This window comes from Mixophyes fleayi, chromosome 11 (genome assembly GCF_038048845.1).
Source record: "Mixophyes fleayi isolate aMixFle1 chromosome 11, aMixFle1.hap1, whole genome shotgun sequence".
NCBI classification, from domain to species: domain Eukaryota; kingdom Metazoa; phylum Chordata; class Amphibia; order Anura; family Limnodynastidae; genus Mixophyes; species Mixophyes fleayi.
In genome coordinates this window covers 82,929,287-82,941,370 of record NC_134412.1, presented here as the reverse complement: position 1 = coordinate 82,941,370, position 12,084 = coordinate 82,929,287, and the positions used below count along the sequence as shown (strand labels likewise).

The following is a 12,084-nucleotide window of genomic DNA, read 5'->3' as shown; positions in this document are numbered from 1 at the left end:
TGTCTAGGCCAGTGGATCCCAAACTTTCTCAGTTCGTGGCCTTAGGGTATCCATAAGCCAAAATAATTACTGAGTAGTCCAATGCCTTGCTTACCTCTGGCCCTGGCCACGGCACCCTTGTGAGACCGCCGTGGCGCACAGTTTGTGAACCACTGGTCTAGGCCGCTACTGGTGAATTACACCTTACGTTAACGACTCTGCCCCTGGAAGCTGTTGCTTTAATCGAAGGCATCTTGAGACTCTTAAGCTGCTGTAGAACTACAGGGACAGTCTTGGATATGGCAGGGCATGCTGAGACCTGTAGTTCCCACCAAGCCTGGTGCGTTTCCTCAGCAAAGGTTGTCCGTCCGCCCCGGAGTACGTGCCTCATGGAGAAAATGGATAATTCATATAACTAAAACCGTACGTAACTACACCATGTTGTCACAGGACTGGCATCCATATAATAGCCAGTAATATGTATTTTTAGATATTATTATTACTAGTGTGGAGTTAATGTCATTCAGTGCTATGTTTATGCTTTTTTTTTTTTTTTTCTCTTTTTTTACTTTATTGAATTGTACAAAAGATTAAATGATCGATTTACACTTCAATGGAAATATGAACCGTCCAAATAAAAGTTACAATGTGACAGCTATTGCGTGTTGTGTTGAATTTAGGCAGCGTTAAAGATATCAAAGAAAACCGTTACCTTTTTTTTTTTCTGATATCTAATGGGGACTGGTAGAACTATAAGAACTCGCAGCCAATCCTTCATCCTCTGTGTGATTCACAATATGACACAATTTGGCTTTGAAACTCTGTCCAGCTTGGCGATTGCAATCCAGCGATGGCCAATAGGCGGCCGCCGATCCTTCTCCTGCGACGGAGCTTCACCTGCAGTCCCAGCTCTTGCATAAGAGCTAACTTACAGTAGCAGGCGAATCTCCATGGGTCATTTAAACATCTTCGTTCGGAGTAGCTGACTTCTGGGTCATGTGACCTCTTTCCCACAATGCAGGGAGGTCACGCAGGGTATTTAAGGTAAGAAGGGGGGATGTGCAGGGCAGACATGGCAATTTCCATCTTCCATTGGAGAAGAGCTGCGTGATTCCTGCTTCATTAAAGCAAGGTGAGGAATGTTTAGGCAGCATCTGTTGTGTGCTGCAAACTTGCTGTCTAATTTTGGTTCCACATAGGAATCTACAGGGTCTTGTGCTCCAATTTTCAGAAATGCCCCTATTGTATTTGAATTTCACCTTTTTGTCCTTTTAACAAACTGCTCCAATTCATATTCAGGCAGACATGAGTTAATTTAACTATTTAGGTGCCAGAATTTTTCTTTCTATTTATAGCATGGTTGTTGGCAGTCTACAAACATTATGCCAACCTATGTGCTTTAGTTTGCTAAACTAGTGTCCAATTTCGACTCCTCAGTAACCACAAAGTTCTGCTACATCCGGTTCCATTAATAATTTTTTATTTTAACTGTACTATAGCTAAAGCTATGAATGCATCAGTGCATTGGTTATATGATAGGTTTAGACCAGAACTATAACAAAAATCAAGGAAGTGAGACCCTTTACCATGATTTTTTTATTTTCTTAAAGATAGCTGCCCAGCTGCAAATAATACCAATATATAAAAAATACAATATATAGTGTACATTCCCACATAAGCACAAATATTGGTGTAACAGTGATTTACAAAATCTATCATGAAAGTTATAACTTAATGTATTACCTGCTGCTTTTTATTTTCTAATTTCAGCTCATGTTATAAAATGATAAATAAATTATAAAACGAGTAAATCCTTGTAGAACAGCACGATATATATTTGTTAAAAATCCACGATGCACCCCTGCCTTGGATGGGGTTATGTTGTTCGAAAAGCTCAATTAAAAAGACACAATTAAAATAAAATAAGATCCAAAGATAAAAAAAAGTGGCAGCATGGAAAATGTAAGTGAATGGATGTGTTAGCAGCCAATTAACCTACCAGTATGTTTTTGGAGTGTGTGAAGAAACCTGAGCACCCAGAGGAAACCCATGCAAACACGGGGAGAACATCCAAACTCCACACAGATAAGGTCATGGTCGGGAATTGAACTCATGACCCCAGTGCTGTAAGACAGAAGTGCTAACCACTTAGCCGCTGTGCTAAATGCATTTCACACCTTGTATCGCAACCGGATTTGTCCAGGAGCAACATGTACTTTTTGTTGTGCTCCCAACTCTAAACAAGATCATGGATTTTTTTTTATTTTATATGACATAATTTAAAGATATTAATAATGTGTGGTGATGCATTTCATTTCATGACCTTTTGGGGAGACTTTCTCTTAATGTAGATCATGGAGTCGTCACAACTCAGGCTGTGAGAGGTTTTCTTATGGCAGGCAATGTGAACCAGTTTCAAGTTCTCCATGGTAAACAACAGGTTAAAAAAATACTCCCAATTGACTTGTCTCCCATTACTCTCCTTCACGGCTTCCGTTAGACATGGCACAATGGTTCGTTTCTTTTCGATTCTAAAACAAATTGAGATGGAAGGGGGAGAGAAAAAAAAAAATATTCACAAAAAGTGACACGTTTCTGAAATGACTGTCTTGCAGATCAGAACATAAGCTGAACAAAGCTTTGCCCAGTGGTGGAATGGAGACCTTACATCACATACAGGTCTTTGGGCCTTTCAGATTATGTGGTTGTTTGACTACTGAGCCTCTTGATTTAGTTTGTGTAATGTAGATCAATGATCACTATCTACAATCTATAATATAAATGTCTAGTGGCGTGTGTTAGTCTGTCTGTGTAAAAAATAAAACCAAGCTGCAGTGCCACCTGCTGGGCGGAGTTATACACTGACCTACTAAATTCTTAGTGTGTGTGGGGAAAAAAAATTCAGAAAGGGCTGAAATTTGGTATACTAAGATGTTTTTAATTTGTTAATTGCTAAAAGTGTTTATAAGGATTTAAAAAAAAATATATATATTTTTTGAAGGAGAAGTGACATTTGGGAGTGGTTGGTGGTTGCCGGGGGTGACAGTGGGGAGTGGTTGAGGCCTGGGCTATGGCCCAAATGCATGACAAGAACCTTTTTAACACCTTAAGTAGCTGGATTTGACTAGAATGCATAAGTATCATGCACGGGTTAACTTGTAGGTATATGTTGCTGCTGAATTCATTACCAACTGAGACGAGTCTTACAACGGGTGACGGACGTGAGTGATATAATTGGAATCTTCTGATAAGACATTTATGGGTACTGTTACTTTCTGCACCTGCATTCTATTGTGCCAAAGAAACTCTGCTATTGCACGCTGTGTTTTCTGGACATAGGAAGCAGCCAAAGTGATGAATTCCTGTCCTGTGACAGCAGATATGCTCTGAACAATCCTGACAGCTGGCATACGTTTCCTTGGGTTAACAACATGGGCAATACTACCCAATAGACTGAAAGGCCTCATCAATGGCTTTGGCCATTGTATCCATATGCTGAGACACTCGAGCCAATATACTCTATAGGAACAGGTCTTAGTCATGCTGAAAGTATTCGAAACGGCCGAACAGCATTATTGTATCCAGTGGTCACCGATCCTGTGAGGATTGGCCTGTATCTACCTTTTTAGGGATGTAATCTTTCAGGTAGAGTTCTTTTCAGCTATTAAGGTGCCCAGAACAACAATAACCAACCCAATCACTAGTGTGATTACTCAACTGTAAACAGCTTGTTTTCATTGGTTACTAGGTAGTTGTAACAGGACGATATTGTTCTTTGCACCATGTTCCTAAATAAACTGCAAATATTATTTGTAATGTGAAATGGAAAAATGTTAAGTAGTTTACACTTCACAAGTGAAACAGTGGCAGTTAAATGACAAAGTTGGAGATCTATTTATCTTGGGATCAATAACCTGACAATGAATGTATTGGTCACGTTAGGACATATCACATTGTTGTGTTTTGTTACCTGTGGTCCAGATTCCATGTACTGAATACAATCCTGCTCTCTCGGTTACTGTATGGATTAATTGAGTGCTTGGAAGTGCAGTCATTCATGTCAAAAGGACCCTACAGGACAGATGGAGAGAAGTCACAGCATCCGTGTACCATTACACACTTCCATCTTTCACAATGTGGCTTCACACTGCAGCCGCACATTAGCTAGAAATCTTCTGATGGTATACGTTTATCAGGCACAAAGGAGGAGGTTGTGTTGCCCATAGCAACCAGGGAGGAGGTTCCTTTAATTGGCTTACCTGCATTTGAAAAATGACATTTAGAAGCAGATTGGTTGGTTGCTACATGAAACGCCCCTTTTTTGTTTTACACCAATCTTCATAGATGTCCACCAGGTTTTAATTTTGGAGATTCTTAGTATGGTGTTGGTGGGTAATATAGAATAAGCACTAGAACATTTTCATTTACATTTAACAGGTCTGTAACGAATGGTCACCCAGCATCATTTATACCAGATGTTATTTTGTGTCTTACACACTTCTTTGTATAATAGTTTTCCATTGAATTATTCATAGGGTTTAGGAGACCACTGATTGGATCTGTGCCTTGGGCCTGCAGCTACGTGCCTTGTCTGACTAATGCACCTTTCACACAAGACGGTGCTCTTTTTTGAAAAGCATATTTTATGTGGGTGAGTAAAAATACATGTTAGTGCAGTCACCTTTTCAATAGCATGCTGCACCAAATCCTGTGCTGTGTAAGAGATCCACGGTGACTTTGTCTGACCTTGGTTTATATAACGCAGCATACGGAGAGATATAACTTCCTTGGGGCAAAGCGGATTAACCGAGCATGAACAGCATTGTTGAGAGAGCTGCTGTGCACCATCTATCAGCATCTCTGTGTTACAACAGTTATTTTTTAAAGGAGTTTTATCTGCGTGCCCTCCTTCAACTTTCACTAAATACTTTGTTAGTCTGTCTTGCTTTATTTCTTTGGCCCTTGGGTATGACATAAAGCTACGCCTTACTACTCAATGGCTGGAGAGTTTCTCCCTCTCTCCCCGAAGTCCAATTTGTAAGTTTGGGGTACATTATTTTCATAGGAAATAACTATTTATTTTTTTTGTCCATGTGAATTTGATATATTTAGCAGGAGAGATCGGCTTTTCCCCTTGTAGCTTATTGGAATAAGTATCTTATTTAAGGCTATTATATAGGGGAAAATATTTTCATTTGTTTTTCTTTTTTTTTAATTGGTTGAAATCTTGCTGAATAACATTAGTAGTACTGTAAACAGCCGCTGTGTCTTACTTGACAAGAGAACCATCCTTCCGCAGTACAAAGACGATTGGTCTTCACTTCTGTCCTATCAAAGTAACATCCATTGTATTTCACAGCCTTCAGTGCATCGGACAGAGTGTCTGTGACTTTCTTGTATTCATCTCTCACTTCTGGATCTACTGCTGCAGCCGAGCATTGCACCTAAGGAAACGAAACATAAAATTGGATATCCTACCAACTGGACGGCATGATTGGTACAGAATTAAAGAAAAGATTTAAGCTATTAAACAAAATTATTATGCTGTGCATGAAGTTCATGGGGCTGCAGGTGTCCCCCTGATGGTTTTAGAGAAGTCGCCGCACTGGTAGTAATTGTACCGTGACATCCTGAGCATCAAGGATTGATGTCTAGGTGATTACAGCCAAGTAACTGTCCCTCGGCTCCTGGATCATGTTTGGAAGAGTAGAGTCTTGCAAAGACCATTATGGCAAGATGGTGACTGGGAACTGCTGTCAATCCTGAAGCCTGACCTCTATCGTGATCACCAGGTAGATGAGGAACGAGAAGAGTCTCCATACCAACAGGTGGAACTGGTCCATCCACCCTTTAAAATCGTTTGATGAGACTTACAAGGTGGCCAAGAGATCTGTTTAAGGAACGTGATCTGAAAGTAGTGCATGTGGCACTGCCTGAAAGCGGCTACCTCATGGGTAAAGATCATCCTCATTTATTTATATAGCGCCGCTAATTCCGCAGCGCTGTACAGAGAACTCACATCAGTCCCTGCCACATTGGGGCTTACAGTCTAAATTCCCTAACGCACACACACAGACTAGGGTCAATTTGTAAGCAGCCAATTAACCTACTAGTATGGTTTTGGAGTGTGGGAGGAAACCGGAGCACCCGGAGGAAACCCACGCAAACACGGGGAGAACATACAAACTCCACACAGATAAGGCCATGGTCGGGAATTGAACTCATGACCCCAGTGTTCTAAGGCAGAAGTGCTAACCATTTAGCCACCGTGCTGCCCCTGATGGTTGAGCGTGGGTTGGTCCGAAGAGGACAGGTTAACAATGAAACAAGCAAACCTTGTCCTCGGGATGGAACATCCACTGACAACATCTTGAAAGGGACGCCCAAGAACACCACGGTGGTTGATGGCATAAAAGTCAACATGGGCTTCCAGAGTCTGGATGAGCAGCTCGAGATGTTCATTTTCCAGCTACTTGAATCGAGCATTCACTGATTGTTCTACAGAATGATCATGAGCTGCTGCTACAGCTGCTCTGCCATGACCTTGGATAAGACCAGAGGGCAAGTAAAGCGGGACAGTCCAGAACTGGAAGTCCTAGATATGTACTTGATAGTGCCAATAAAATACTACAGGGGAATGCTAGGGATGTCATCCCTCCAAGGTAGTACCAGTAAAGCAGCCTCCAATACAGCTGAGGCTACTGAATTGCGCTAAAAAAAAATACAAATATAGGAAAATAGTTTATATATAATTATAAATCTCTGAGACTAGCACCTTTGCCCCTGTAACTGAGGATGAGCAGGAGACCTACTATCTGTAGGTTTAGTTTTACAATATATATATATATCTCTGCAGAAGGATCATGTGACTGTTGGATGTTCCCAGATGTGGATGTACTGCATCCTAGATATACGGCAAAGCAGTCTATTGAATTCTGTGCAAAACTGATGGATCGAACAGGAAGAGTTCATCACCATCCCTCTGGGGTCCCAGCCTGTCATTACAAGCCTAAATCTAGGAGTGTTGCATAGGAATATGGCCCACTATAACTAGTCATAAAACCATAGCTGTCTGGAGCGGTGGTAGTCATTACACCGAAGACGTAAATGCTGACAACAGTTTAAACAATATCGTAAAAGCGACATTTGTAATTGGCGACATGAGTAAAATTAGACGTTTTTAAATACTGACACCAGAATTCAAACAAACGGACATCCCGACAGTCACATTTACGTCACTTGTAAGGGCTGAGGTTATTAAGGGGGCAATGCGAGGACCCGGCTGCTGTAGAATGTAGAACCCTTGCTAAAAAAAAACAAAAACAAAAAAACATTCTACAGCCGCTGGGTACAATATCTTTTAAACTGTTGTCGGCATTTACGTCTTCGGAATCCAGTACCCAACCAGTCTGATGTGAACAGGTTAATCATAAGGCACAAAAAGCACTTTATTAATTTATGTTTTTAGGTCTGGTTCTATGTTACCTCTTTCATGTAACTGCGGATCCTGCTTTCGCAGCTGTACTTCATGTAACTGGACTTGTTCTTATGCCGAGGTTCTATGCCTAACGGATAAAAACAGTAAAAGGATGAGTGACGTTTATTTTAGGTATAGTACTTTTAAATATAGAGACCAATCATGTCATCAGTGTTACAGAAATAAAAGGACTAGTGTTTCGTTTCTGTTTTATTGGTGATAAATGGTAATAATAATAAGGTACTAGGTCACTTGTTGATTTGAATGATGGGGGGGGGGGGGGATTACCCTAAAACTGTGAGGGGCAACATGCGTGCACAGCCCTTCACCCTTTGAGGAGGCCGCACCGAGGAAGGGGGGAAAGCAAAGTGCACTTAATCCTCCTCCGGCTATGCCGTATGATCTGTGCAGTGGAGGTCACATGACAGTAAAGTCAGCTGTCCCTGTTTTGAGAAGAGCGGGATAAGCCAGCAAAGGTTTGCCTGATGCCCACTGCTACCCATAAATGTATTTTTGGCCATCATCACTGTAACCCCAATACATTACTCCTTTTAAGATCTATTATCATGGTTTGGTGCTGCGTTAATTTTAGCCAGGAATTACTTTTTACGTTCTACCCAAACAAATGGAAATCGCTTTTGTTTTTTTCATTATTTTTACATTATTAGCCAATGACAAAAACAAAACAATTATACTTTTCGATTCATGTTTCCTATGCTCAGGTTTATATACACTACTTTCAATCAAGACAGCAAAAGGTTGGTATTATCTTCCTCTGTCCTGTAACAAGGGAATAGGTCCCTGAATTAATTCTCTGCTTTCTATAAATATAGTCATTCCATGTAAAGAATTATTGCAGAAAAATGGGGACACCTATGAAACACAATATATAGATTAAGGTAAGAGCCCCGTAACTTAAAAGCATTATTCAATATGAATGCAATGTTTGGAAGTTTAACGATTCAACTAACCTTCAAACCAAGGCTCGTCATCTTTACGACTTTCTGCCGAGATATTTTCATTGAGGTTTTGAATAAAGTCAACAAGAATCTTCCGTCTCTTGGGAGCCAGCTCGCCCGACAACAGACTTCTTGCTGCCTCCGTAACATCTGACTGTCTCTTGTAAAATGCGTTCAGCAGCCGGTCAATGTCTGTGACAACTTTTAGCACCAAAATCAAAAACAAACTGGGTCAGGTTCTACATATAGTGCTGTATCTTCATTGTGTCATAAATTAAAAGGCAAGTTTGTTGTATCAATAACTTCTGAATATACATTTCATACAGAGAAACAATGGTGGCCCATTGTGAAACATAACTATCAAGATCATTTTGTATTTTTAAGCTATATAAAAAGGAGTAAGAATAGTAACCTCCATTATATAGAACAAAAGGTTTAAAAAAAATAAAAAAAAAATACATTTGCTGTTTACCAGTAATAAAAGGTTTGGATCAAATTTGTATTGTAATTTACTATATATAGGAATCACCCCAACCCAAATAGCTTCCACCGGATGTTACCTCTCTTCTCCATTGGGTATATAGATAAGTTTTTCAATTATTTGGGTACGAGTATCTGAAACATTTAGCTATCTAAAGCAGGCCTGTCCAACCTGCGGCCCTCCAGGTGTTGTGAAACTACAAGTCCCAGCATGCCCTTCCAGCTATCAACTGGTTGTCTACTGGCAAAGCATGCTGGGGCTTGTAGTTTCACAACACCTGGAGGGCCGCAGGTTGGACAGACCTGATCTAAAGCATTACTGCACATCTAAATCAGCAGGAACTGCTACCAGTATTTGCATGTCTGTAGTGAGCTGATAACATGATTAGAAAGTCATGCCATATCACAGTATTGAAGTACAGATAGCAGCCATTGCAGTGTTTTCAGGGAGGTGCGAAGTCAAATGCATGATCCACTTATAGTTACGCCACCTAGTGAGTTGTGGAAATGGAGAGTGCTTTGCAGGTCTGTTATATTATCTCACTGTGTTGATTAATAACAGAGAACTAGGGAAGAGGATGTGCATTCTTGTATACTTAAAAAAATAACATGTCAATACCACAGCAAGAATTTGGGACTTGTACGCAGGAACATCAGCAAGTCACCAACACTCAAGTCCCTAATATTTTCTCCTATTCTCCACCCTCTACATTCTATCACTGGCTCGTGTGTGTATGGACCCCAGTTCCGTCTATTCTGGAATAGCTGTCTTGAACTTTTATTAATCAAAGTAAATAAAAGCAACACTATACAGTATAGATGAAATGCAAAAAATAACTTCATGCTGATAGATTGCTTATTGCCAAGTAAAACAAGTACGTCTAGCTTTGTAGTGCCCTGCAAGTAGCTGTTTTCAGTTTTTCATGACGATTTGACTACCAGATGGCATTGTTTTTTTTTGTATGGTTTAAGTATTATTATTTATTTATTTTGAAATTTTGAATTGTTCAAAACAAATGACATCTTGTTAAATATACTATTTATAGCTTTGGGGAGTTTAGTCTTGAAACAATCAGTTATCTCTCAAATGTCTCAGATATTCCCACAATGGTGCTATGAAGACTTTTTGGGGGATATTCAATTCTCGGCGGAAACTCAGAAAATCTTGCGGTCCGCGCACGATTACTGTTATTACAGTAATCGTGCACGGAAAAACAGTTAATACGGTAATTTACTCGCTGGATTTCAGCTGGCAGCTCCCTGAGCCGCGAGCTGAAATCCAGCTACATATTACCGTATTAACTGTACTAGTTTTTCCGCGGTTCGGAAAAATAACAATTGAATATGCCCCTTTTTGTGTATAAATAGACATTTATGATTTTGGCTATGATCAGGTAGTACTTAGGCCAGCCTGAGTGACTTGTGAAGGTCATAATATTGAGACATGAGTAAATAAATATTAAGATTACTACAATATGGGGGAGATTCAATAGAAAGCAATTTGCCGTCTATGACGGTAAGAGCGCGGAATGTCTCTGCGGAATGTTCAGGAGGCGCGTCGCGTTGCATTGAATCTCCCCCAATGAGACAGGTTCTAGACACATTTAGTATACTCTATAAATGTACACCACATCGGGCAGTGAACATTGACAACCTAAGATACCATTACTCACATCCACTCCATGTCTCTCCAGGGGCGAGTAAGATGAGCTCTGTGTTATCTGGAAGATTCCTTAGGTATTTGTCACTTAGCTCTGTTCCATCGTCATACAGACACACACGGGTCTTGTTAGGTGGCAGCTAAATGCAGAACTAGAATTAGTTACTCCATGGCATCACCATCACCATTTATTTATATAGCGCCACTGATTCCGCAGCGCTGTACAGAGAACTCATTCACATCAGTCCCTGCCCCATTGGAGCTTACAGTCTAAATTCCCTAACATACACACACAGCAACCAAGAAATCCCCTAAACAGCATTGATAGGAGTGGCTTTTATGCACAGTCCAAAGATGACTGATTACACACAAACATCAAAAACCATTATAATGGGTGGTCACATCCCAGAGCAATACAACTGGTTATGACATTAATAAATAAATATGTGAAAGTCTCAGTATCCCTTAGTTGTTCCGCTGCACAAGCCCCTTGTTACAATTATACACAGAGATGCTATAGCAGGGGTCAGGGAACTTTTTTACCTTTTACCCAAATATATATTTAGATACACCGACATTACCCCCTCGATTTGAAAAGAAGGAAATCATATATTATTAATTATTGGAATTCAATCTATTAAAAATTTCTTTGAAAGCTTCAACTTCAAAACTTCAGGTTTTGGAGAAATGATGTTGCTTAATTTTTGATACGAGAGCATCAATATTGGGGCATTTTGATGTCAGAGCAATTTGGATACAGTCTTCAGCGTCCAGTCTATTTCTCTGCTTTGTTTCTATGTTCGTTAGTGTGGAAAATCCTTGTTCAGAAAGGTAGATTGTTGCAAAAGGCAGCAACTTTTTGACTGCCTCCTCATGTGCAATTTTGAATGCCTTTGCAGCTGTTGACATCCAAAAATATGACAGATCTGCTTTGTTTTCAAATGCAATTCGTGCTTCATTATTGCATCGAAGCTCAAGAAGTGCCTCTGCCAACCCTTGAGGCTCTTCTGGTACAACAGCAATTTCATATTTAAAGGGGTCTACAATCCAAGTGACAGCATGTGAATCGGCAGCATTACCCCCAGGAATTTCATTTTTACCCCATTTGGGGTAATTTAGTTCCCTGACCACTGTTATAGGATTATGGTAACAATGTTTCATTCCTATAACTTACTATGAATAAGCACCTGCTTTGCACTGTAACATGCAGTAATAAAAGTTACACTCACCTGGAACTTTTTACATCCTTTGTCTCGCAGTTCTCTCAAGTCCCTGCAGGCTATGCCATATTTATTCTCGCTGTTCAATGTCCTTATTTTAAAAATCTTCATCTGTTTCTGGGTTGATGTGTTGCTGCCCATATCGGGCTATTCATTTCCCTTTCTCTGTAACATTGTTTTGCAAGGGACAAGCGAGAGGGTCATGATGCGCATGCGCCGCCTTTCTAACCCGCCAGTCATTGGCCAAGGAGAGAGAATCGCATGCGCCAGACCCAGTGCTGTTGGCGCATGCGCCGAGAACCAGTGCAG

The 12,084-nt window shown here is 40.4% G+C and overlaps 1 protein-coding gene across 1 annotated transcript; it reads right to left on the bottom strand.

The window, feature by feature from the left end:
- Positions 1–1,560: 1,560 nt before the first annotated feature.
- On the bottom strand, positions 1,561–12,018 carry DFFB (DNA fragmentation factor subunit beta). The gene is made up of 7 exons (XM_075189991.1): positions 11,785–12,018; positions 10,569–10,695; positions 8,428–8,616; positions 7,465–7,544; positions 5,253–5,423; positions 3,950–4,050; positions 1,561–2,510 (listed from the first exon to the last, which is right to left on the bottom strand). Exons 1-7 carry the CDS (start codon positions 11,914–11,916, stop codon positions 2,291–2,293), a joined length of 1,020 nt encoding a protein of 339 aa, XP_075046092.1. The 5' UTR covers positions 11,917–12,018; the 3' UTR covers positions 1,561–2,290.
- Between the last annotated feature and the right edge of the window lie 66 nt (positions 12,019–12,084).

Excerpts from the sequence above, each read along its gene's own strand:
- DFFB (XM_075189991.1), bottom strand. The coding sequence starts at position 11,916 with ATGGGCAGCAACACATCAACCCAGAAACAGATGAAGATTTTTAAAATA. Across the intron at positions 8,617-10,568 it reads TGGAGAGACATGGAGTGGAT|TTGTCACAGACATTGACCGG; the intron begins GTGAGTAATGGT and ends TGGTGCTAAAAG. Across the intron at positions 2,511-3,949 it reads ACATGGAATCTGGACCACAG|AATCGAAAAGAAACGAACCA; the intron begins GTAACAAAACAC and ends AATTTGTTTTAG.